At 47.3% G+C, this 27170-nt stretch overlaps 1 protein-coding gene across 1 annotated transcript; it reads right to left on the reverse strand.

The window, feature by feature from the left end:
* Nucleotides 1-356: 356 nt before the first annotated feature.
* Nucleotides 357-26502, reverse strand: LOC8031144 (retinol dehydrogenase 11-like). Its single transcript, XM_040205988.3, has 6 exons — nucleotides 26265-26502; nucleotides 20715-20954; nucleotides 13769-13861; nucleotides 10254-10448; nucleotides 6471-6580; nucleotides 357-608 (listed from the first exon to the last, which is right to left on the reverse strand). The coding sequence occupies exons 1-6, from the start codon at nucleotides 26500-26502 to the stop codon at nucleotides 357-359; spliced, it is 1128 nt and encodes a 375-aa protein (XP_040061922.2).
* Between the last annotated feature and the right edge of the window lie 668 nt (nucleotides 26503-27170).

The following is a 27170-nucleotide window of genomic DNA, read 5'->3' on the forward strand; positions in this document are numbered from 1 at the left end:
GGTTTCGATGACGGTCACCAAGTTTCTAATTAGAACCACAGGTTCGTTTTCACCGAATGAAAAGGTAATTAAACGATGTTAGTTAATTTTCCCATTCACCGTGACGATTATCCCCTTATATTATTTCCCTCTGGTTGTATAGCTCACTTTCACCGACAAGATTAGTGTAGCGTTTACTGTTTTTTTTAAACAAGTCTGTAAGACCTATAAGAAAAGAAAAAAAAGAACTCCCTGTATATTCTCAAACAAATATTATTAACATCATCTTGATTCGGCTCTATTTGCCCTACCCGTATAAACGCTTACTAAATACACGGACGCTCGGTCTTGTTATGCAACGAAACTCCAGCGGGTAGCTATCCCTGCAGTATTTCCTTCGATCTGGCAGCACTGTAGTAACAAATCCTTTCGAAAATTCTGCCCAACTCGGAGGGTTCTAGGTGAACGAGTTTGACGGACATCTCGAACAGCTTCCGGTTCCGCTCGTCGTTGCGAGCTCTCCAACTGGGCCAGCCTTTCCGGCAGTCTGCCAGGTAGTAGCCGGTCTGTCGGAGCAGCGTTGTGTCAACCGCCGCGTAGATAGACGTCTGTGCTCCTTCTTTGGCTGTCTGAAATGAGCAAGGATCGGAAGTCGGCATGAAAATTCCAAGCAGATGGTTTTCGAGCCCTACAGTTTCAGAAAACCAAAGATATGGGTCCGCACCTTCTCTAAGCACGTCCGGGCGCTTTATTTCGAAGTTTGTCAATTAAAAAGAATAATTAAAGAGACAGGATTTTTTTTTATGCAATAGCTGGTAGTATTTCTTCTCGGTAAAATCTAATAGCGTCCGTGCGCAAAAAAAAAAAAAAAAAAAAAATGGCTTGATCGCTCGGCATTCTGACTCGCCGCCTCATCGCCGCCGCGCTCTCGCTCTCTCCCCATCGCAGTCGCTCTTCGCACAACCACACCACTCGTGGCAAGACTTGCTCTTCGCATTGGTTCGGGAACCACAGGAAACAAACGGTAAGCCCCAGAACGTTAGTGTATCACAATAAAATTTTATAAGACATTCAGATTTGTTTTCTCTCAATGGAAATAAAAGGTGTTATTAGTGTACCGTCCTAATTCTATAAGGATGTTAATATTTAGATCATTTTGAGGGTGAAAAAAATGGTATGACCAGTGTGGAAACAACCAACAATGAGCCGACGATGCGTTAAAGCAAGTAGGCAGGCGAGCTGGGTAAGGATAGACATAGTAAACCTGGAGCCTGGGGACTAAAAGGGACGAAAAGACACGGTCTGTCCGTCTCTTTTTGTCCTCTAGCTCCAGGGTTATTATGTTGACGATCGGTGCTCGACTTTAGAGACGCCGAGGGCCGCAGAAAGTGCATGACACACAGCGGGTCCTTTTACTTACTTTAGTGCATTCAATTTAGCGTATAACTGTTCAAAATAATGTGACCTATTAAACCGCATAGCTAAACAAAGAAATAAACCTGCGTGATTGGTGGATGTAATGGCACGTTTTTGGATGAAGCTGCACAATGCATATGATGACACAATGGATCTGATGGCACGATGGATGTAATGGCGCGATGGATGTAATGACACGCCTTTGGACGAAGTTGCTCGGTGGATGTGATGCCACGGTGGATGTAATGGCATGATAGATGTAACGGCATGATGGATGTAATGGCACGGTGGATGTGCTGTCACTATGGTTGTATGGGCACGACGTATGTAATGGCATTGAATTAGACGTAGTTGCTTGATGGATGTAATGGCACGATGGATGTGTTGGCGCCGACGGCCCTTTCGCTCGTGGTTCGTCAGTTTTCAGAAAAAGCTACAACTTTTTGTTATTCATGTTTCTAAAGTATCAGGCATTGGTACCGTCTTGTCATTTGACGGTACATTTTAGGAGTTTTTTTAGCCTCCTGTCGAACTAAAATACACAAGCACGCCGTTTCTGCTTTATAACAGATTGCCGGAAAAAGTTGCCGCAAGCATGATTTACAGGCAACTGCGAACGTCTTTACTTGAAGGTAACACATACTACACGCTATATAAAGGACTCATTTCTGCAACAGTTACATCTTCCAAAGAGAGAATGGTATAATACCTGTGTCAAAGTCAAGAACAATCATTCAGGGTCGGGACGAGACGTTTGTTGGGTTGTTTGAAAGAAGCTGTAGGAAGCTTTTACCTAAAACTGACTGAAAGAACCACTGATCTCTATTGTAGTAGGCTGGATCGCGGACCGCGGCCTCGGCGGCTGGGGTCGAGTGTCGCCACCGGTGGCCATTGATTGACACCAGCCAATGCATAGGACTCTATTGGAAAAACGAGAAAAAGTGCCATTTTCCCCCGTTTTCAAGCTGTAATCGGCACTGAAACTTTTTGGATGATTTTTAATAAGCCCGTCAAATAGCTTGCGTACAAACATTAAAACTGACAGCCCTCAAAGTTCTTATAAATAAATATTTTGTGGTCGAGAGTGACTCCGCTGTAGTGCAGCTTAATGAGGCGAGTTACCTAGAGTTACTGCGGAGTCGGTGGCGGTTTCGTTGAGTTGGGTTTAGCAGACGACAAGCTTGTAGGCTTTGCTACGCGGAATTCGCTCACTCTCGGAAAGCCGTTGTCGAGATGGAATGTCTTTGTCATTCATCAACGTCTGGGCTTCCCCGAGGATGGTCTCATTGACGGCAAGTTCCTTTGTTTACTCCACTACGAGAGCAAGCTTGCCAGCTCAGCCGTAGTGCTCCGGTACGTTTGATTTTTTTATTCGGCGACCGAACGTTTGACAAATACCGATTCGATCTCCAAACACCCGACATAAAGATCGCAGCGCACCATAAAATACTCGCCACCGAGCACAGCGTACACGCTTCAATATTCTTACTTTTATGCGTTTCTCCCATAGACTTGCGTGTATTGCCTGGTGTCAAGCAATGGCCGCCGGTGGCGACACCAACGGGCTCCCGATCCGCAATTTAGCCAACTAAAATAGAGATCAGTGGAAAGAACACATTGCTAAGGCTAGTATAGGAGCGCGTGAACGTCACGTGCCCTCAGCGTGCCACTCTTCTCACTGCGCTATCCAATGTACCGATTTCACCAAGCGTTCCACGCATGCGTGACGCCGCCATAACTGTAGTTGGTAGGAGGCAGACGCCAGTTCACGCGACAGCTCATGCTGCCTCGTGTCCGCTTGCGCAAACCTCCAGCAGGGTTGTCGCGCGTGCAGAAAGACTACAGCTCCCACGATGCGTGTCGGCAGCGGTGGCGTACTCAAACTAGCTGTGAGATCGGTCTATTGATGCCAATATTTTTCACTGCCTCCTCGGAAAATGGTATTTTCCTTAGCTCTTTTGGGAGATCGGTGACCGAGTGTGTTAGCGCACCGCAGCACGGAGCACCTTGTAGCAAAACCTCGCGATGCAGAACGCAGGGACCCTGGGTTCATACCCCACACCTGCTTGTTTCCACGGAAATGAGTGTCGTGCATGCGTGCGGTCGCGTATCAGTTCTGCCTGATGCACGTTAAATAGGCTAGCAGTGGTACTGCGCTGGCTACATTTCTTATCTATAGCGGAGACTCCAGACTCCCAGTGGGGTTGTCCATAACTTCCCGCTGTTTAAACAGACACACGAGACAATGCTTGTACGTCCGAAGCAAGTTGGCTGTGGTCCGTTTAAGAAATAATCCTATTCAACTTCTTGTTAGCTCAGAAACATCATGTCCAACTTCATTTGAATCTCGTTTGGTGCAAACAAGTCCCGTGGGTAAACACATCCAAAGTTTCTAAAAGGCACATTTACACCACTGAGACATCTTCCAAGGGCTGTTTCAGAAGAATGACTTGGCACAGTCAAAGCCACGTCGGTCAACTTTGCCGAAGCAAAGTCGATATACGATGCCGGTACGAGGTAAGCTGACAAAATTAATTGGTATGAAAACAAAATGTAAAATATAGAGAATTGTGGACTCACAAATTTGGGACGTCATCGAGACTCAATTTAACAAAAGAGCTTAAAGGCTGGTTCGCACATTTTTATGTTTGAGTTGCTCGAACGCGTTGCCTTCCCTTTTAACACTTATTTGTTCAAAACTCTGACTTTTTACAGATGACTGCGTAATTTATAGGCGCACAATTACCAAGCTTCAACTTGCAGCGTGACCTTAATGTTTTAATTACATGGTGCAAGAATTGAGAAATGAGCATTCATATTTCCAAGACAATGAATTTCTGACATTTTCTACGAAGGGAACAACCATTAACTCTGATTACGAAATAAACGGTTTCAATTTCGAAAAAGTAGGCAATCATAAATATATCGGTGCCATACTAGCAGAAAATTTGGATTGGAATCTGCATATATTCATTGTGTCGTTAGCAAAGCATATTGTACCATAAGTTATTTGAGAGAAAAAAAAATATTTCGGACCTTCTGAGGTTCGCTTGTTAGCTCTTAAGTCCCCCAACGTTCGGCGGTAGAATACGCTGACCTAATTCGGAGTTCCCGGCAAGATTACTTGAATAATAAAGTTGAATCTGTCCAAAACCAAGCTGTTCGTTTTGTTTTTAGGGATTATTTTTTTGCGTCTAGTGCGACAGCACTAAAGTCAAAACCTGGCCACGCATCTTTATGCAACAGACGCAAAATATCACGTTTGATTCTTCTTCACCAAGTGTACGACCATAATCAACTTCTTAATAGTCAGCTTTCACTTCCTCCTCACTGATTTTTTTCCAGGCACGTTCACCAGCACAAAATCAGGTTGCCCTCATGTCGAACGAAGCACTCAGAAGGGTTTGGATTTGGGCTAGTTGGTTGAACATGTTTAGGGTTAAAAGCGCTAAAAACGACGGACGAGTAAAAGAGGGGGGGTTTTACGTGCCAAGCCAACGACGGGCATCTGGCGGACGAGTAGGAGAGACACACACCACAAAGCGCTTGATAACACGGTGAACAGTTAAAAGAGGCCCACGTAGAAGAAAGGTATTGCAGAAGGGTTTGGATTTGGGCTAGTTGGTTGAACATGTTTAGGGTTAAAAGCTCTAAAAACGACAGACGAGTAAGAGAGTAGGTGTGTGTCTCTCCTACTCGTCCGTCGTTTTTAGCGCTTTTAACATTAAACATCGCACGAAGCAGTACTCCGAGTCTCCTCTAAACTTGTCTATTAAGGACTGGAAGGACCTACCCGACAGGGTGGTAAACAGTTCTGATTTTAATCAATTGAAAAGTGATTGCGATGAATTATTCAACTTATTTTAACTTTAATCCCTGAAGAGGTATGTAGCCATTGCATTCTTTCTGCTTGATGTTTGTTTAAGACTTTATAAAACCGGTCTCAATTCTTTGTGCTTTGTATTCGAAGTTTTTACAGCGGAGCTGTTAAGGGCTAGTTTCAATAGGATCGTGTCCGCCAGCAAATAAATGTCGACACAACGATGGATGGATGGATGGATGAATCCGGCTGAGCCCTTTGGATCGGGCGGTAGCTTACGCCACCTAGCCAACATTCCGGACAGCTACCGCCATCTATGAGCGATGGTGGCAACCTTTTCAGCCTTTCCACTCTGGCTTGCCCACTTGCGGCCGGCCATTACTTTTTTCCCAGCATAGTACAGCTTCGCTGGTCTTCTTTCACCAGAGTGGAAAGGATGAAAGATTTTTTCCCATATTTTATGCAATGCCCTCGGGCCCTTTGAGGTAATTAAATGAAATGGAACGAAACACAATGGTATACTGGAGCGCCATTTATTTGGAAGGCGCAAAACCCTTACAACGAGCGTATTTATTCTTATAATCTTTTACGAAAATTTTTTCCACCGTGGACTTGAGATCATTCTGAGAGTGTTATAAGCGACCATTTCTTCTAGATGAAGCAAATAGTGCGAAACTTCCAGCTTACATATACGCAGTTCCAGGGCTACCCGCTGAATGGCGCCAGCGTTAGGTAGAAAAGAGCACGCAACGTCTTAGATTACTACAATCAAGCAAGACGGCGGATCACTTCAATTTTTTTATGAAAATACACCGTATCAACGTAAAAGACAACGCAACACACTCTAGCACTTGTCATGTTCGTATCTTCGTCTTGTGCTTCTTTTCTTTTTTGTGTCTTATTTGGTTTTTATGATGTTTATCCAGCTAGCCCAACAGTTAACTTTGATTCACTCAAGCCCAGACAACCAAGGTGTGAATCAACCTTTGGTAGTGCGTACATAAAACTCCCAATGACGCGACGATATTCGGCGTAAAGTACTGGTGTCTGTGATCGGCCAATCCCGAGATTGAAGACGCACAAGCTCAAACAGCAAAACACACATTTGGAAGCCTTGTGCGTTTATCCTATTTATTGTCTCGGTCTCGGGTCTTCGTGATGTTGAGACATCGCCAGCTCAGCTGAGTTTCTGTAACTTTCTGTGGCTATATCAGATTGAGTTTTGTAGGGAGAAGATGTTTGAAAGGAAACAAACCTTTCCGAACAGCCAGTAGCTCAGGCTGAACAAGAGTCCACTCATGCCTGATGCTCGACCGACCATGGCCGTCTTCACGGTGCCGGGATGGACAGCATTTACCTGAATACCTGTCGAGAAGCAATCATAAGGCAATCGTAAAAAGCCCCAGCGGACTAAAGTGCTGTAGGTTATAGACACCTCCCTTTTTGAAAGATTGTAAAACGCAATTAATCGTGTTTCTAACCTGTGTTTTTTTTTTTTTTTGGGGGGGGGTGTTTTTATGAATCAATAGTCCTGCCACTACACACAAAAGCGTCGGCAGAAGTGTGTCTTTTCTCGTCTTAAATGTTCTACCTCAAAAAGTAACGTTCAACCAACCACAAAGAACTGTAATCAGTTTGATGTCTATAACATTCAAAGTATGTTCTATATAATTTTTACAGCGATTTAATTGTAGTACTTTTTAGACATCCGTGGGAGGTACCGTTTGCTGTGGAAAAAGAATAGCGCGAGAGGGAACGGAGAGAAACAAACTTGGGAACCGGATTTTCTTCCCAGCAGAAGACAAATTCGTAGATCGGCCTTTGAGCTGTCGATGACTATAAACATTCTTCACAAGGGCGCCGCCATCTTGAATTGTGGTCACTTCCAGCATGGGGGAAAACACTGTTTTGCCGTCGCCACGCCAATAGAAGGCCCTCAGGATAACGTAACCTTCACACATTCTCGTTTTGCCTCCCCTCTGTTTTTTTTTTTTTTTTCTATTTCAGGGTTGAAACGTTTTATTATTTTTTGTTGTCCATATCAGATACGCCTATTAGGTGGCTGGGGACGAGCGTACACGAAAAAGGTCCATAGATAGACGGCCGTAGAGCTGAATATTTATACGTCACCAACCGACGGCCAGTGCGGGTCATATCTTGTACGCGAGTGCTGCCATCGTTCGGCTGACACTCGCGCCCTGACTGATGGAAGGCGAGTTCCAGCCGACCGCTCACCTAGCACTCACGTCCTACGTCTGCTCCCGCGCTGGCCCTCTGTTGGTGACGCATAAAACTCAATCCTGCGACTTGCTCTGACGTCACGCAGATGCGGTGGCGCTGCCGTCGACGCGGCGCGTATGCGCAGTGCTACCTCGTTGGCACAGTGCCACTTAACGCGAATCCTGCGCGCGCACAGTGCCTGTGGGCCATCGCCGACTTGCTTGTCAATCGTGTGTGTCTTTTTTACTCCGTCCGAAGCCGATGCCACCATCCGATGGAGCAAATGACGCAGCATCAAAAGTGCACCGTCACGGCGCTCATCTCCTTTGTGTGCTCGCTGTCACCTCCGAAACCGATTAGACACGTCGAATGCACCGCGATCCTGCGCTGTTTATAGCGTCAGCTGTTAGTGGGAACCCTGCCGGGGAATTGCATGGTCGTCCTTCGCGAAAACTACCAGTGACGCCATCAGCTACGTCATTTACCGCATGATCACTCCCTGCAATCGCACCTGGGCATCACCTTCTATAGATAACAAATCCGCAGTGCTCAATGAGATGGCGTCATCGAATAAGGCCAACACTGGACAAAGATTGGAAAGTGCTGCGTCAACGCTGCTTCGAGTCAAGTTTAGACCGAATGTTGACGCAATCAGTGTGTTCAGTCTGTGCCCAGCGTTGGCCTTCTCTGATGACGCCATCTCATTCAGCCTTGTTATCTAGAAGGTGTTGACCTGGGCCTCCCCGGCGTCCCAGGTGCACTCGCCGCTGCAGCTGAGTTTATATTGGAAATCCGTCGAGCCGTATCGAACCAGCGACCGATGGATGACAGCTATCGTTTTTCCCGCCTCTACCAGCTGAGCTATCGACGGGACAGAGTTCATTGAACATTCTACCTTCGATAAGGTTTCGGCGTCAAGTGAACATCGGGTGCGCACCCGCGTACAAAGCACGACGAAAAGCAACCACCGCGTGGTGGATCCCGGGCGTACGAAAGAGACGCTGCAGGTGCCGGCGCATGCACATGCACGACCATCCGATGAAACGAACTTCCACGCCATATAGCTATGGACCTCAGGAAGCTCGTAACGGAGGCTGCTGTAGACGGAGTGCGGATCAGACACGGGAGCGGAATCGAAAGTGGAAGCGAAAATGATGTGAATATCTTCAGATTCCTGGTCAGGGAGGTCGCGCAGAAAAAGGCAACGACGCCATAATGATAGCGAATTACGCCAGCCCCGAGCTATGCTGTCGCTGTGACACACGAATACGTGATAGCGTAAAATACAGTCGGATTTCATTTTCCGCGTGATTGGCTTAGCCTGTGACATGGCAAACGCGCAAAGACAATAAGCGCCGTGACGGTACACTTTTGGCGCAAGATTAGCTCCATCGGATTGTAGGCTTGACTGCGGTCGTGTACGTAAAGTGAAGCGCAGTATGCGTAGTGTAGATCAAGCACTATCTCGTCGCACGAATGATGCTGCAAGGCACGGCACCGGTATAGTAATTTCCGTCCATGACCTTGGCTCATTCGTAGGGGCAGACGAGTATAACGGTTCGGATCGAATGGGTAGCGCAAGTTCGTCTGTTTCTTGCGCAGGGGTTGCACTAACGTCAGAACGCCGAGCTCTGACTGAATCTGATGGAAGGATAGTGGACGGACCTCAGTGTTATCTGCCTATATGCCTACCACCATCCTTTCCATCGGAGCCAATCAGAGCTCGGAATTCTGACGTCACCACAACCCCTGCTCAAGAAGCAGAATGAACTTCCGCTCTGCATAGCGCACTACGTCATTCCTATACGAGGGGGAAAGTTCGTCTGCTCCTTGCACAGGGGTTGCGATGATGTGAGAACGCCATGCTCTTATTGGCTGATTGAAGAAAATAGTGGGTAGACCTCAAGGCATCTCGTATGGCAGTCTACCCATTATCCTTTTAATCAAAACCAATAAAGAACTTGAGTCGTTCCGACGTCACCACAGCCCCTGCACAAGAAGCAGACGACTTGCTCTCCGCATAGCCTTCACAGTACCGGGGAAACCGACAGCGCTCTCTTTGCAGTGTTGAAGCTAAGACTGAGGCAGGGGTATTCAGTTCCAAGCGTCATTCGCCAACTCATTCGATTGCGGAGGAGCGACGCGCAATGCACATATGCGCACATGTGCGTTCATCTTCGTTTTAACATAAAATGTGCACGTCTAAGGGGTTGGATTTCCGAATAAAATTGTGACAGAACAAACGCCACGAAAACCTGTCACAATATGTGTGACTCGGATTTTAGTTGAAACAAGAGAGAACACGTAATTTAGAAAAAATAGTGATAACGCAATTAGAAAGAGCAGAATTTACCTTTTTCGAAAATGCGCGCCGTCTATATAGTGAAATACAGCTCAAGAAGGTAGGGCGAGGGAAAGGAAGGCTGGGGAGAACGAAGCAGACGAAACGCTGTAGAGGAGAGAGGAAAATCTCTTCCTCTCTCCAGAGTTCCGTCTGCTTCCTCCTCCTTGGCCTTCCTTTCCCTCGCCCCACCTTCTTGAGTTGCAACGCACCATAGTAGCTGCAGCGCCAATTACCCGGGTTCGCCATTATTTGGGCACGTACTCTGAGCGCCTATTGGACACGAGAGTTGCGTCAAACGGTCCATTGCGAACGACCCCCAGAAACTGAGCCCAACGCCAACTGTGCCAAGTAGATTTTACATCTTCAACCGTGTCACGGGGAATTCTTGAGAAGCAATAGTTACTTTGCTATGTACGCCAATGATGGGAAGCGTGTGACCATATCATGCGGTAGCATTACGTGATTTGATCCTACCGTGAATCCTGAGCCTCCTGGCGAGTTCGAAGGTGGCCATGAGCACGGCCATCTGTGTGTGACTGTACGTAGCCGCCGGACTGGTCCACGGAGTGTTCCCCCGGATCCTGTCTTCCATGCGGTCCGTGGCGCCCACATGGTGCATCAGCGAAGTCAGGTTAACCACGCGACTGGGCGCGTTCTCCTTCAGCAACTCTGAAGAAGAAACACACACAGAGTGAAGGCTGGTTCACACGGTTGCGACTGCTTACGATCGACTGCATCAAAACTGATTGTGCTCTGATCGGGGAGATATATCCTATCCGTGCAACGAAAACTGACACAGCCTGGCGGTCGAAATGAGAAATAGGAAAGGGCATTAAAGCCACGAGGTTATAGTTTCCAATATTGCACATTAACATCCGGAAACGCAAGCCTTTAGTGACGAAAGTTGCTTCCATTGCATGAGCTATTAGCAGAATGACTTGTTTATAGGGTGCCTTGCATTCGGCTCGCCTTGCAAGATTCGATTTCCAAACGAACATACCTAAAATCGGGCAGACGAACGTCACTTCGCGAGAAGTTTTATGTCCATGTTTTAGACCGCAGCTCATAAGCAATAAAACTTTGGTTGGGGCTAGTTGGCACATATCGATTAAGTAATTAAAAGGCGCGAACAAAGCAGGACGAAAAGACACACGTACGACACGGACAGGCGCCTGTCCGTGTTGTACGCGTGCCTTTTTTCGTCCTGTTTTGTTCGCGCCTTGTAACCTTTTAAGCTCTTAGGCGCCCGTTTCCGGGTTTCGCGGCGGTGCCGTCGATGTAACCGCTAAATTTAGCTGGAAAATTGACGTCATGTGACCTCAACACTAATTCGATTCCCCGCTTAATTTAGGGGGAAAAAGACGTCGCATGACTTGGACCAACGTTACTAAAACACTCAGTTGGGAAACTCCCATAGGGACAGCTTTGAAAAAGTGGCCCCAATCTGTCTCCGAGCACCGAGCTAATGACGAACACAACGCCACCATTTCTCCCGCAGCGGCCTCTGGAAGAACTGCACGTGACTTCAATTATGGCTATAAGAACAGATAGAGCGGTAGAGGTTACAGGGGTGCCACCCCCGTCTCCCCGGCGGACGCGCCGCGTTCAACTACAGACGTTAAAATGCACCTAGGTCAGGACGTGCTACCTGAAAGGCCCGCTGAGGCATAGTGTATGAAAACAATATTAATTGTTCCGCAAAGCCTTGCGAACTAAAGATGATAAAAACATCACGCGCCCATCATTTGGTTCTAAACTCTAATAAATTTCATACAAAAAAAGTCTTTTCCGTTTGTTTTTACGCAAAAACAGGCTTTAAAAAAGCTCAAGGTGACCACAGTACAGACAAACGATAAAGAGTGGCGCTGTTGTCGCATTTAGCTCGGTCTCGGTGGACGCCAGCGGCCCAGATTTCGACGGCGAGTTTCCCAACTGAGTGTTTTAGTAACGTTGACTTGGACTCACGTCACCTATGAACAAATTCAGTTTCTCCGCTATATTTAACGGGAAAATTGACGTCACGTCGCCTCAATAGCAATTCAATTCCCCGCTAAACTTAGCGGGAAAGTTGACGTCGCGTGACGTCCACAGTAATTAAATTCCCCGCTAAATTTAGTGGGAAAATTGATGCCATGTGACCTCAACAGCAATTCAGTTTCCCCGCTAAATTTAGCGGGCAGCTGAAAAATTGACGCCACGTGACCTCAACAGCAATTCAAACGCGAGCTAACCGACGTGATTATTCACTGATAAAGTTATGAAAACGTCAGGGATATCCTTCAGTTGCCCCATCTCCAACGCAAGTTTTCTGCCTTCCACAAAGCATCGGGATCTCCTGGAAGGCACCAAGCGTGTGCTGGAGGCAGGATATCCGAAAGAGAGGTTTTGCAGTTCTCATGGCGTCAGTGACTATAGTGATGACGTCAGAGCAGACTTGGGCCTATATTAAATACTACTCAAGATACTGTATTTCAAATACTTTTTACAGCATCTTGGTATCTTGCAAAAACATTTCGTCTAGAGTATTTGTATGCTCATTCCTGATTACTTTTCGTCCTATCTTGTACACTATGTCAAATAAATTTTTCAACCTTGGAAAAAAATTGTCGCCGGAACTATCTACGGAATTAGAAAGCGTCAGACTTGAGAGCAAAGCTATATCGATTTTAAACTTGGAGCTAAGCGAACGAATACAGCACGAAACAAGGCACGACCAAAACGTAGTCTCCAAATGCCAACAAAAGACCAAATGGACAATCCCAAGTGCGTCCGCCTTTATGTACCCTCTTTCGCATTTTTTTTTATCTCATGTTGTTTTTGAATTAAAGATTACGCTTGGAGCTAGCAGTGTGCTAATGGCTTTATTGAGCTGCAGTGATCTAGAATGAGCTTTCCCAAAGCCCCTTGTGTGCCTATTGTGGCTTAACTTCTGCTCCCAAACTCCTTCAAAAGCGTCTCTTTCATCTCCTTCCGAATGCGCACATTGTTCTCAGAATCCTCAAACCCAGTTTCTCGCCAGGTGGGGCCAGTTATTTACAAACTGGTGAATTCTGTTTTTGGAATACTGACCTCGATGCGTCACCAATGGTTTCAGTTGACGCGGAAAGGGGGCAGGGGAATGGTGATTGGAAACGGTTTTGTGGACACTCTCTCGCGTTACTCGTGTTTTCCTGTTGACATTCTTAATATTTTCGTCAGTTTGTATTTACAGGCGCTCCTCCTCGCCCTTGAATGGAGAGACAAAGTACTTGTTGATCAGCGACAGAGGCGGCCGTCTTCGGGCCAATGTTTCTCCTGAGCAAGCACGTCTGTCGCTCACTCGTGCATACTCACCGTCACGTCTGGCTGCCTGAACAACTCTAGTTCGGCTGCTAGAGGTATTCCAAACCGGACTATGTGTCCAGTCCCCCGAATCGCGGTGAGGCATGTTAAGATTGTATTGCGAAATGCGCCATGAGCCAAGCCTGCCACCAAACTAAAGCACGCCCGTTCCAATGCTTCCAACATATGAACCCAAAACTTTTAGACACTTATTCTGTTGCATATCCCTTTATTTCAAAGTAAACTCCGATTACAGCCACGAAGTCGCTTCTTGAACGTCATAAATATCGCAACAAAATCTGATCTCCAGCGAAGTCTTCGCAAGTAGAGCACTTTTTTTGTACTTCTTTATTTTTTTATTACTAACTTCCAACGTACTTCCCAAGTACCTTCGAATGAAATTCAATGACTTATTCAAAGTATTTGTACTCTACTCAAAATAGCTCGTAGCAAAAGTAACTTGAATACTACTCTAAATATATTCTCCAAGTAGGTATTTAGTATCTTCAATACTTTTGTTGAGCATTTGGCACAACACTGCGGGATCGGAGGAATAGAATTCATGCCTTGTTTTCTAGGTGGACTTGGTTGAAATCTCAACGTATTGGGCAGCCGCCGGCGGTGGCGCAACACACTTTGCTCACTCAAGGTCCCTAATGCTCACTCACCCACGAGCAGTAACGTGAGAAGGAAGGGACCCAGGTAGTTGGTCTGGAAGGTCACTTCGTAGCCGTCCTCCGTCAGTTGGAGCTTCTTTCCTTCTGTGGCAAGAGCAGGAACAATTGTCGTGCTATAACGATCCGTTAAGCAGAACGCAGTTACAGATTGGCAATCATGCACGCGATAGTCCGAGCTACTTTTAGGAGAACGGGGAAACAAAGCCTCCCACTGCGCGCAATCATGTAAGAGGCGCTGTGTCGCAGCAGACATTCCAAACGTACAATCGTCCGCTTTCCCATGTGTTTGTGACCAGACTTCCTTGTCGAACGTATACGCTGGGCACCCTTTCCGAACGCGGGATTCAAATGACTTTTTTTTTTTTAGAGCGCAACTCTTAGGAGCCCGTTTCCGACTTGAGTGGCGTCGGCGTCGCCGCCGCCGTCGGCGTAACCGCGCGGTGCATTATGGGTAAATTTTTCCGAAGGGACCCGAGGACTCCCGAAGGAACCCGAGGTCCTTCGGGAGGACCTCGGGTCCCCGTCGGGAGGACATCGGGTTTCTTCGGTAGGACCTCGGGAGGACCTCGGGTTCCTTCGAGAGGACCTCGGGTTCCTTCGAGAGTTGCATGCAGCAGGTTGCATGCAGCCTGTTGCATGCAACTGGCATACAACGATTTGTATGCAACCTGTTGCATGCAACCTGATGACGTCATCGTCATCCGCATCGTCCTCATCACTGATGACGTCATCAGTGACGTCACTGATGACGTTATTGGCATCCGCATCGTCATCGTCATCATCACTGATGGCGTCACTGGCATCCGCATCGTCATCGTCATCATCACTGATGACGTCATCAGTGTTTTTTAGAGCGCAACTCTTAGAAGCCTGTTTCCGACTTGAGCGGCGTCGCCGTCGCCGTCGGCGTAACCGCGCGGTGCATTATGGGCAAATTTTTCCGAAGGGACCCGAGGACTCCCGAAGGAACCCGAGGTCCTTCGGGAGGACCTCGGGTCCCTTCGGGAGGACATCGGGTTTCTTCGGTATTACCTCGGGAGGACCTCGGGTTCCTTCGAGAGGACCTCGGGTTCCTTCGTGAGTTGCATGCAATAGGTTGCATGCAACCTGTTGCATGCAACTGGCATACAACGATTTGTATGCAACCTGTTGCATGCAATCCAGGTTGCATGCAACCTGATGACGTCATCGTCATCCGCATCGTCCTCATCACTGATGACGTCATCAGTGGCGTCACTGATGACGTCATTGGCATCCGCATCGTCCTCATCACTGATGAAGTCATCAGTGACGTCACTGATGACGTCATTGGCATCCGCATCGTCATCGTCATCATCACTGATGGCGTCATTGGCATCCGCATCGTCATCGTCATCATCACTGATGACGTCATCAGTGACGTCACTCATGACGGCATCAAATCGTCATTGTCAAGTTCACGTGACCCCCAGGTCACGTGACCCCTGAGGTCACATGACCTCTTAAAGGGGCGGTGCAACGATTTTATGATTAAAAGAATTTGCATCTCGTCATTTTTACGTTGTTTATCGTGTCTCGGAGGATAGAGAAAACACCTCCTTCATTAAAAATGTCGCGATTCCGCTGCATAATCGCAAAGCAAAAGTCGAGCTTTTCTCCCCACCTGCAGCCCCAAGTGGCAGCCGAAGGAACTACGGCGGAAAGATTACGTGACCTCGCTCGGCTCTAAGCTGCAGCATAGCGCCCGCTAATGTACGCAGAGAGAGGGAGGGGAAGCGTCCTCCGAGATAGCACACGGGAAGCTACACGGCACTCCGAATGACGTCACTGGGAGTGCGACCAGGTGTGACCCTGAAGGCTGGGAGTGAGTTGAGGGGTGCCCGAAATGACAATCTTTATTTTTTTTTTACGCAACAACTAGGACACGCAGGCGAAATCGGTTTTCTGTTCTTTACTTCAGAAGTGTCAGGGGGCAACTTCCACAAATCTTTGACCGAAGTCCGAAAATCGTTGCACCACCCCTTTAAGGTCACGTGACCGCCTGAGGTCACGTGATTCTCCTGATGTCACGTGACCCCCCTCCCCCGAGGTCACGTGACCCCCTGGACGTCACCCGACCTCCCATGAGGTCACGTGACCTCAAGGAGTCACCTATCCCTCAGTACGCTTCCATCCTCCTCCTCAAGAGCTGCGCTCCAACCGGCGTTACAGTGAATTGTAAACGGCTTTCATTTTTTCTTTTGCTTCCAAAGCGGAAATTGTCGAAACACGCGACAATCTTTTGTTCAGTGTCAAATTATTTTTGTCCACAATCATTCGACACCAGACTAAAGCTAAACCCATTTTACGATTCAATGCGACTGGCACTCAGGGTGCCCGGAAGAAAGGTACACAGGCAGCATTTCCAGACGTACAAATTCAAAATTTATGAGTGATCAAATAAGGTGACGTTGTTGCTGTTTGTTCTTTTGCTCTTGTTTTTTTATGTACAGTCTCAGAAATACCTGCATGCGATGGACGCCGCATTAATCAAGAGCAGATATAGAAAGACAGAGAGAGTATAATGTCTTTATATAATATACTTTGCGAGGAGAATATAAATCCTACTTCGCTCATTTGCTTTAAAAATCCAGTGACTTTAATTTGAATTGGCCAGCGAGCCTAAGCGCCAAATACTCCCCTAGTGGCGGTATGGTGCCTGGATCGCGTCTTCGACTGGTGTGTTTAGCGTCCTATCCCGACCATACATCAAAAGTAGTCCCAATGTGGCAACAAATGACGCGAGTGTCATGCTGTTGCCTGTCGCGATCCTGGCGGTTGGCCGTAGAAATGCTGGCGAAAAGCACAAGCGAACGCGAGTGTCGCTGTCGTCACGGCGTCCCTTTAGGCGTCCCAACTTCCGGCTGCTCTAGCTTCCGTGAACTGTCACGGTGGAAAGCGACCTGCAGCAGAACAGGCGTCTGCCACTTGTACCACAACTGTTGGGACGACACCAGGGTCGCAACAGGTGACAGCATGACACTTTCTATGACGTCATCAGGTGGAAATCGAGGGACCACTTTTTTGGCGGCGGTAAACACACCAGTCGGAGACGTGTTCCAGGCACCATAGTGGTGGGGACCTCCCGCTTCCAAGCAATCGCACGCGTGTCGCGCTGTCTATGGGTCCACGCTGTCGCGATATCCCTGCTTCGCGGAGGGAGAGGGCAACAGCCGACACGCCGAGGTACCGAGATCGCCAGGATAGCAGAGGCGGCTGCCTCCGCAGTCTCCAACCCTGGCCACGACGATAGCAAGTACCTCGACGATACACGGTGGTACCCATGGCCCTCCCAATGCAAAGGGGAAAACCCCAAAGATGCGCGTTTAGTCGTTCCGTCTACGCAAAAGCTGTCGGCGCCAAGACCACATTGGATTTTCGCGGAGTAAGATGTATCCACTAGTAAAGTTTTTGTTTATATCATGAAGGGGTTCAGTCGCTTTGGATTTGTACTCTTGAGAAGTGAAGGCCCGTTCACAGTCTTGCGACCGAGTACGACTGAGAGAGACGAGATCTCTTAAAACTTCTTGAATGTTTTTAGAATGAGGGAACAGACTGGCACTGTGGCGCCATCTACGCGGTGACCCTGGAACTGCATTTCACAAGAGCGAAGGTTTTGCGGGATTTCCGAGGTCAAATGTGCGTAATACCCATAGAAAGGCTCGTTTATAGCATTGACAAAAGTTTTTCGAGCCAAGAAAGAAAGGATAATGCGCGAGAAATAAAAAAAATATGCCGGACCGCCAAGTTTACACTGCTTCCAAATAGATGGCGCCAATGTGTTCTCCGGTTTAAGAAGTTTTAAGGAACCCAGGTTTAAGAGGTCGCAAGACTGTGAACGGGCCTTCAGAGATAGGCCCGTTCACACTCTTGCGACCGAGTACGACTGAGAGAGACGAGATCCCTTACAACTTCTTAAATGTTTCTAGAATGAGGGGACACACTGACATTGTGGCGCCATCTATGCGGTGTCCTAGAACTGCATTTCACAAAAGCGAAGGTTTTGCGGGATTTCCGAGGTCAAATGTGCGTAATACCCATAGAAAGGCTCGTTTATAACATTGACAAAAGTTTTTCGAGCCAAAAAAGAAAGGATATTGCGCGAGAAATAAAAAAAATATATGCCGGACCGCCGAGTTTACACTGCTTCCCAATAGATGGCGCCAGTGTGTTCTCTGGTTTAAAGGCCCGTTCACACTCTTGCAACCGACTACGACCGAGAGAGACCAGACCGGTTTTTAAGCCTCTTGCGATCTCTTAGGACCAGCTCCGCTACACCGCATCCGGTCCTAAGAAGTCGCAAGAGGCTTAAAAACCGGTCTCGTCTCTCTCAGTCGTACTCGGTTGCAAGAGTGTGAACGGACCTTAAAGGCCCGTTCACACTCTTGCAACCGAGTACGACCGGGAGAGACCAGACCGGGTTTTAAGCCTCTTGCGATCTCTTAGGACCAGCTCCGCGCTGCTGCGCACCCGGTCCTAAGAAGTCGTAAAAGGATTAAAAACCGGTCTCGTCTCTCTACGTCTTACTCGGTCGCAAGAGTGTGAACGGCGCTTAAGAAGTTTTAAGGAACCCAGGTTTAAGAGGTCGCAAGCAGTCGCAAGAGTATGAACGGGCCTATAGGGTGTTGCGAAGGGGCCCAGGAGACGACCTTGTCCTTCCAAACCGAGCGGCACGGGTGAACACCCTGGAGCATCGTCGCCAGGTGGCTAAGGACAGCTGCGCCCGGAGACAGAGCGAGAGGCGCCCTGGAGTCGCCAACGCACCTTGGTTTGCGGAGACGACGTGACCTTCTCCGAGGGATCATCGGGTTGACCCATGCCAGTGTCATCTAGCCGGCTTTGCCGTCCGGTCCCTCTCCTGTCTACTCCTGCCTGACCTCGTCGCACGGCGACCCGACAGCCTTGGGACGTCCTCGACAAGGGAGGGGGCTTTACCCAATTTCCCCATCTTAGATCGCCCATGGGATTATCCCCTAACACACGGAAGCCAGAACGCGTGCAATTATGGATGTCTTCCGCCTTCCTCGACTTCGATGGCACCATTGTCCGCCGAGATTGACCGGCGACACCGCGGCCAAGGATGTCTGGCCCTTCCGTGTGTGTGTCGCGTGTGGCAGTGCGAGGGAGAGGGAAATGGCGTGCCTGGCCGTTACAAGCAATGAACGATAGAGATTCCCTACTAGAGATGTGGGGAAAAGGGACGTTATAAAAGTAGAAGCCAGCGGCTGCTGCTGTGTGTTCTCTGGTGTTCTTGACAGTGTTCTCAAGTGTTCTTGAGATGATGTAACCCGTTCATATGTATATATAAAGAGTTATATTATTTAAGAAACACCCCTCCTGCTCCCTGGTCCTTCGCGATTGCGGCTTCCTCATGAGTTCCCGCCCTGGCTCGGTTCCCTGCCGTACCCAAGGTGCCCGGACAACCACGCGTTCCCAACAAGGGTCAGGAGGTTAGGGAGGTCTATGATCATAGGCGATATCTATATACATGAGGAGATGGATCCCGAATCCCGATCTCCCTGGTATGCATCAGAAAGTCGTGTATACATGGCCTTTCTGTGCTGTACGGAGGAGCGGACCTCTGACGGATCCACTCTTCCGGGTGCATGGGTGTTTCACTGACCTGGATCTGTGTCCAGGGCTTCTAATATATGACGCTCCAGGCTATTATTTACATTTAATCAGATTAGAAAGTGAAGACAGCGAGCAGTATCATACTCCCGCGATTATCAGCCTTACTGATAAAATATGACCCCTTCTTTTGTCATTGAAACCTCATGAACATATCAGTGCTAAAACAAAAATCAATTATTGACGCACCGAATGCATTGATAAACAGCAAACATGCAGACCGTGATTTCGTTTTTTTTTTCTGTCTTTTTTTTTTTTTTTTTTTGCTTTCAAGTGCAGATATTATTGTTTAGTTTACTAAGGACATGCGACAAATCCGTTTACAATTTTTGTGCGCCTTTTATTTTAGTAAGAACACATGGAAATATCGACATAAGCGATCCTTTTCTTGTTTTTAGTGCGTACCGTTCGCACAAGCTGCGGCCGTAATGACCGACACATTTGAGACGCCTTGCGAAATTCAATTTCCAAACGCATATACCTAAGATAGGGCACGCGAACGTAGTTTCTCAATAAGTTGTATAAGGCTGAGGCAGTAACATACTGTACACGACTTAATTTTCGCGGGCTGAAATTTTCACGAATCGGGTCAAGGCTGAAAATTAGAAATTTTTCGCGGGTTCTAATTTCCGCGAATCGAGTGTAGCTTCCGTAGCGTTCATATCTTGCCCGAATTGTTCGTGGGACGTATTTCTCGCGAATTGTCGGCGATTCGGGAAATTCGCAAAAATTAGGTCCTCGCGAAAATTTAGTCGTTTACAGTATTTAAAATAGAGGAAAAATAGCGGCCGTGCATTTTCTATGCGCTAAACCGTCGTCGTCTGCTCAGTGGGTTGTGAGTTTGATTCCAGGGCAGATGGTCATTGTTTATATCTTTCGTTAATATGGCCATCACCTTGCTCATCGCCAGCCTCTACTTTGCTTCTTCGGCATTTATGCGTTCAGTAAGTCACCCGGGAGCGAGCTCGTAAACCAGCTTGCAGACAACATATAGAGGACAGAAAATTCACAGCCTCCGAATTTGCTTGATTTCTAATATTTCATTACCCCCAATTTGAGCTCTAAAAAAATTAACATAAAACTTCTTGCGAAACTACGTTCGCATGCCCAATTTCAGGTACGTACGTTTGGAGTTCCAATTTTACAAGGCGTACGTCAAATGGGTTGACACTTACGGTCGCACCCTGTATACTCGCAAGTGCAAACGTAAGCTGTAGTTTTGCTTTTCTATATATTTCAGACTACGTCTGTGTATCTATTTCTTCTTGGCCCCATGAGTGCCACTCACGGTACACCATTCCAGCGTTGTTGATGAGCACGTCCAGTCTGGGCTCCGTGAGCAGAATGTCCTTCGCGAACTTCCGCACCGATTTTAACGAGGCCAGGTCCAGGTGCTTGACTACGACTTTCTGCTGAGTACAGTCGAGTATCTCTTCGGCCGCTTCCTTCGCCTTGGTGATGTTCCGACAGGCGATGATGACGCGTGCCTTACGACGGGCCAGTTCCTTGGCCGTCTCCTTGCCTATACCTGTAGAACGAACGTGAGAACTAGATGTCACAAACAAAATCCTAACGTTTTACGCTGACATCGTGACCTAATTGCAGAAGTAAGATTATAAAGTAACTAATCACTACCTCGTTTAAACCTATATACGCAAACTCTAAAATTTGAATTTTAGAGTTTGCGTAGGTTTAAACTTTAAACTTTAGAAAAAACGTAATCGTTTTTTCTAAAGTTAGGCATTCCGCCATTAGACTAAAACTAATTGTATTTCAGTCCAGGACACTAAGCAGCGAAACGTCTTGAATAGTCCTTAAATCCTTCGCTGATGTTTATTAAATGGGATGAAGAACCTGTTCCTTTACAGCAAGTATGTGAATTGGTGAATTGAAATTGAAATTCTCGTGGAAGCGATAAGACGAAATATCATTCCACTCACTTCGTGACATTTTGTGACAAAGAAAAGTGTAAGTCGACAAAGGTCATATGCTTCGCCGAGTCTGCGAATTTCGCCTGATGAGTCACGTACTACCTTTCTTTGCGAGGTTGTAAGCTTGCTGCTGCATGCGGAGGGACGTACTAGAGAAGCGTACGGCTCCGTGCACGAATTACCTCTCAATTTTTCCATTAAATTTTCCCTGAGACCACAAAAATCACAGTTCTTGGAAAAATTGTTTGTATCAACATTTTGTTTGAATTGCAATTGCACTCAAGCGCGTTCCTTTACTTTCCCGTAAAAGCCCGTTCACACACTTGCGTTTGCTTACGACCGAGTTCTTGTGATCTCTTATGATATCTTATGTGAGAGAACATACTGGCACGCTGGTGCCATCTGTTAACACAGAGGTGCCACCCGTTCGGTGGCCCTGGAACTGCGGTTCACTAGAGCAAAGATTCTGCAGTATATTTGCGAGATAAAATGTCCGTACCATCTAAGAGAAATGGTGGTTTGTAACACTGTAAAAGTTTTCCAAGCAAAAAAAAATGATGCGAAAAAAAATATACCGGAATCGCAAGTGCCTCACGCCAGTGTGTTCCGCGTCGTAAGAGCTCACAAGAACTCGGTCGTAAGCAAACGCAAAATCGTGCGAACCAGCTCTTACGTCTCTTAAAGCTTCCTTCAGATAACCAAAACTCTGACTCTTAAGTTTTTGTTTGTGTGTTTTTTTTTCGTAATATCAAACATTGAGTTATTGCAATGAAGCCCACCGCCCACTCCTCCGCAAAACAGTCGGAGTGATCATGCCGCTCTTCGCAAGCAAATGACGGGTCAGATATTTATAATCACAAACAACTTTAAAAAGACACTGAAAGGAAAAAAAAATTATCGTCCGAAACGATTTAAAACGATGCTTGGACGTTATCTTCAAAATTCGAAGCTTGGGAACAGTATTTGTGAAGTAAAAGCAAAAAAACAAAACAATTTTTAATAGCTGAATTTAAAGTTCCCGCGCAACCCCCGCCAATGCAGTGACGTCAAAGATTGAGTCGGGTTTCTCTCCCACCTTCGAGCCGTCCCGACCGGAAGTGTCGAGTTCTCCCGCGTCCGGCGATCAATCGCCCCTAGAGTAACTCTATATGCTACGCTTGCGTAGCATAGCATATATGCTATGCAAGCATATCTAACTGTATACAGTTATGCTACGCTTGCGTAGCGTAGCATATACAGTTACTCTAAATCGCGCCTTTCCGCGCGTGCCGCCTACCACTGTGAGCAGACGACGCTTCATTCTCGAGTTTGAAATTCTTTTACGGCCCTTACATCGATCTCTTTTTTTTTTTTTTTTTTTTAACGGTGCGAGGTTGAAGAGGACGCGCAGTGGATTTTTGTGAGCGACGTCGCGCCAATGCTGCGTGAAATGCTGCCCCGGAGGAGTCACAACCGAAACTACTACGGTGCACGGACACCAAACCCAGCTGTTTCGACCGTTTTACAAATTCCTTTTCAAAGTCTGGGAGGTCGCCGGGCACCGGGAACTTTGTCCGATTCGCCGACTCTCCGAGCACTCGCAATGCCACATGTCCCGAGCGCTGTCATGTTTTCCGAGGTAGGATAAAAAGCCAGGAGACGACATCCCCTTCCGGATTCCGATATATCAAAAGACGCAATTGTGAACGCATTACGAACGCGTAAGGCGTTCGCAAATGCGTAAAAAAAAAAACATGTTTTACGAATGGTGTTATTAAATATTATATAAATGTATCTTTCAAAGCTTTTAAATTTCATATCCGATATTAGGTCACAAAAAAAGCAATGAGGAAGAGAAAATCGTTAAAAATAAAAAGCGCGCTTTCTTGCGTTGTGTTCTTTTTTTCTTTTTTTTTACGTGTCTATGATTATAGGTTAAATCATTTTAGTCAACAACAAAAAAATTACGACCTTTGGGGTGTCAGTGCTCCTCCTTTAAAGGGGTACTCCGGCGATTTTATGAGCAACCCCACCTAACTGTATTTTCGAAATCGCCATCTTCCCCTCTTTCCGATATGCTATTTAGCATCGCGAAATTCAAGATAGTTATTGTGAAATCTCCAAATGAAAATGACGCCAAAACCAAGATTCAAATATACTCGCGCTTCTCATTGGCGTGACGTCACGGGATGTCACGGGATGACGTCATCCCGTGACGTCATCCCGTCACGCCCGTGACGTCACGGGATGACGTCACGGGCGTGACGTCACGGAGAACACTGGGAATGCGGCTGTAATCACGCTCGGTGTCCAAATGTCCCGCGCATACACAAATGACTTTAGACTCGGCGTCCCTCAAACTGATGAGCCTGCACCAAGTGCTTCGACGTGGTTCGTCGAATGGCAAGCGGTGAAACTGCAACTGTTTGTTTTTAACCACCGGACTGCAGAAGCTGTAATTCGGGCACTTCGGTGCACTGCTGCCTTTCGGCATAGCGACCGAGCGATCGATCACCAACGATGTAAACACTACTCGAGCAGCCACAAAACGAAAGTCTGCTCTGCGAACGCAACAGCGCCGGCTTTCCTGCACGGCCTGGATGCTTTGCTCGTCATGTGACTGAATTCGGCAAATAGCGGCGCCGCGCATGGAAAAAAGAAAAAGCGGAGAACTGCAGACTAACCTAGAACGCCATATACAAACCGACGCCATTTTTCTCGACTTTTCGAAGGCATTTGACCATGTTCCCCATCAACGTGTGCTTTCTAAACTATCATCCCTCAACTTAGATCCCCCTGCATATTCATGGATTAACAGCTTTCTCGCGTCTCGTATTCAATACACGGTTGTTAACGAGCATGAATCAAAGCTAACAAACCTCACTTCAGGTGTACCTCAGGGTTCCGTCCTTGGCCCGCTGCTTTTTCTTATTTTTATTAACGACCTCCCACATGACATCTCCTGCAAAATACGACTTTTCGCCGATGACTGCGTCATCTATAACACCGTCTCAACAGACACTGATAATCTTTTGCTTCAAAATGATCTCATAAAAATTAACGACTGATGCGGAAAATGGCTCATGTCGCTTAACAAATCTAAGTGTAAGCTAATCCATTTTACCCGCAAGAAAACTCATTTACCCTTTCATTATACCCTAGACAAAGACGTGATCGAATCAATTTCAATGTATAAATATCTTGGCCTTAGACTAACGCCTGACCTCTCATGGAAACCTCATATCAAAGCCATTTCTGCAGAGGCTTCCCAGACCCTCGGATTCATGAGACGTAATCTGCGAGACGCCCCTCCCCAAGTCCGAAAGTTGGCATATGAAAGTTATGTAAGGCCAAAATTAGAATATACATCTGCAATCTGGAGTCCTCATCAAGTCTATCTAATCAATCACCTGGAGTCAGTACAAAACCGAGCCGCCCGATTTATCTTATCATCGTATGACCACTTCACTAGTGTCTCTTCTCTAAAAAGTCAACTCGGGCATATACCCTTACTCATTCGAAGGAAACTCTCCCGTTTATGCCTTCTTCATAAAATTTATTATCATTGCCCAGAACTAAAGAACGCCCTGCTCTCACCCCCCGATAAAATATTCTTCCGCCTAAACAACTCTTGTGCAATAAAACGTATTTCGATCTGCTAAAATTAACTCATTCAACGAATCATTCCTCCCATATACCATCACACAGTAGAACCAGTTGCCATCCTCCATCGTCAGCAGCTATGATGGAACAGTGTTTTACGATAATTTACTAGCCCATTATGTATAATTTCTCATGTTCTTGTTTATAGTTACTGTTATTGTTCTACTACTGCGTCTGCTATCGTATTCTTCGTTTTACTGCCCCCCCCCCCCCTTATGTAATGCCCTAACCGGGCCCTTAAGGTGAAAGTAAATGAAATAAATGAAAGGTGGCGAAAGCAGGGGAACATACGCCGAGGCGCGTGAAACGACCCGGCGTAGAGGCGGCTTTCCTGCACGTTAGTGGACGCTTTGTTCCTCACGTGATGGATCTCAGCGAATAGCGGTGTGGCGGTGCGGGGAAAACAAATGCGCAACTCTGCTCCCCCTTCAGAGCCAGAGTTGCGCGTTCATCCCCGTAGCGCCGTCTTTCGTGTATGGCGTGTTTATCCAGCTCCTCACATGACTGAATTCGGCGAATAGCAGCGCCGCGCGTTCGAGGCTCGCGGCGCGCTCCTGGCTTCCGTCGGTAATTTTCGTCACATCTCAAATTATGCTACAAAATGTGGATCTGAATATTATTTAACAAAACCTTTAGGAAACATTCGCCGGCTATTTATTGTTTATGATCGCGGTGCTAGTGAGGTAGGCGCTCACCCAATAGGCGACGTGGATTTGGCTGACGTGTTGCGGTTCCGCGGAAGCATCGCAGTGAAAAGGCAGAGAGTTTTTGAAGGAAAGAAAATGTAAAAAAATCCGGTTTAAAAAAAAAAAAAAAATTTTTTTTTTTTACTAGTATTTTTTGGGGGGTGGGTTTCTTTTCACACATTTTACGACGTGCGAGGGATGAAATATGATTTCAAAATCGTTTCATGGTACCTTTACGCGTCTACCTTTTTTGCGGTTTCCCCGTCTCTTGTGATTCGGGCAACCCGTTTCGCGCGCTTTCGGCACCGCGGGTCGCCCCCGTCGGTGGAGGAGGTTTCTGCGTCGTCCGGTGAAAATCTGACGCCACTGATATCTAGTTATTCTCTCCGTGCCCGCTGGCTTGCCCGAACCCAAAAAAACGTAAAAAACGCAAAAAAAAAAAAAAAAAAAAGTTAGACGTTTAAATACGATTGCAGGGCCCGCAGATTCATCAGGTGTGCAGCAAAGGGCGTGTGTCTAGCACGATGTGTGGGCAGCGTGACTGCGGCTTTGGAGCTTCTTATCGTGAAGAAAGGTTACCTGAGCTTCCTCCGGTGACGATGACCGTCTTGCCTTCCATCAGTTGCGTGGACCTGCAGACGCCCTTTCCGCTGTGAAGGAGCATGTCGAGGGCCTGCACCAGAAACAGGCGCACGCTGTCGAAGAGCAGAAGGAGCGTAAATATCGTTGACATCGCCCCAAAAGTGATCCAGAGTACCGTGGAGATGGTTCCGCTGTACGTCGACTGTGGCATCGGGGTGAAGTGCACTTCCTCCATATTCAAGTTAAATGTTTTGGTTGTCCCTTTCCTTTTTTTGTCTTGTTTTAAGCGAAGCCCCTATTGAGACCGGGCGACGAAGCTCGGTCGGTCACCTAAAAGAAGCAGGAAACAAGGAAAGAAAGGTCACCTCGCGTAACAAATGATGAACGAAACATCGTAATAAAACTCGAGACTCAGGAACACAGAAGTGGACGAACACAACATGGCGTTTCGGATATATCTAACGCTTTATTACGGTTTCGGGAGGTCGGGGAGTACTGTGAGCGAAAAACTGTGTTCTTGCATTATGAGCAACGTCATAGATGAGCCAAATCTCTGCTTAGACCATGGACGTACCAACCGGGGGGGGGGGGGGGGGGGGGGGGGGAGCACTCGCCCCTCCTCTCCAGTTCTCAGACGGGGGGGCAAGGCGTGTGTTTTGCCCCCCCCCCCCCCCTGAAACAGCCGCCGCTGGGCAGGGCAAACACTGGCCGGCGGCGCCCAAGGGACACCAAGGGCACCGCCCCCCGGCCCTGGAAGGGGGGGGGGGGGTGTCTGGTTTGCCCCTCCCCACTCAAAAACAAGTTCGTACACCACTGACTTAAACTAAACTTATCTGCAGTTGTGTCAAGTACAGTAGGATGAAAGATACATTTCCAGAAATTAACTCTTTTTTTTTTTTCGTT

This window comes from Ixodes scapularis, unplaced genomic scaffold, assembly GCF_016920785.2.
Source record: "Ixodes scapularis isolate PalLabHiFi unplaced genomic scaffold, ASM1692078v2 PGA_scaffold5__190_contigs__length_132052651, whole genome shotgun sequence".
Lineage (NCBI taxonomy): Eukaryota > Metazoa > Arthropoda > Arachnida > Ixodida > Ixodidae > Ixodes > Ixodes scapularis.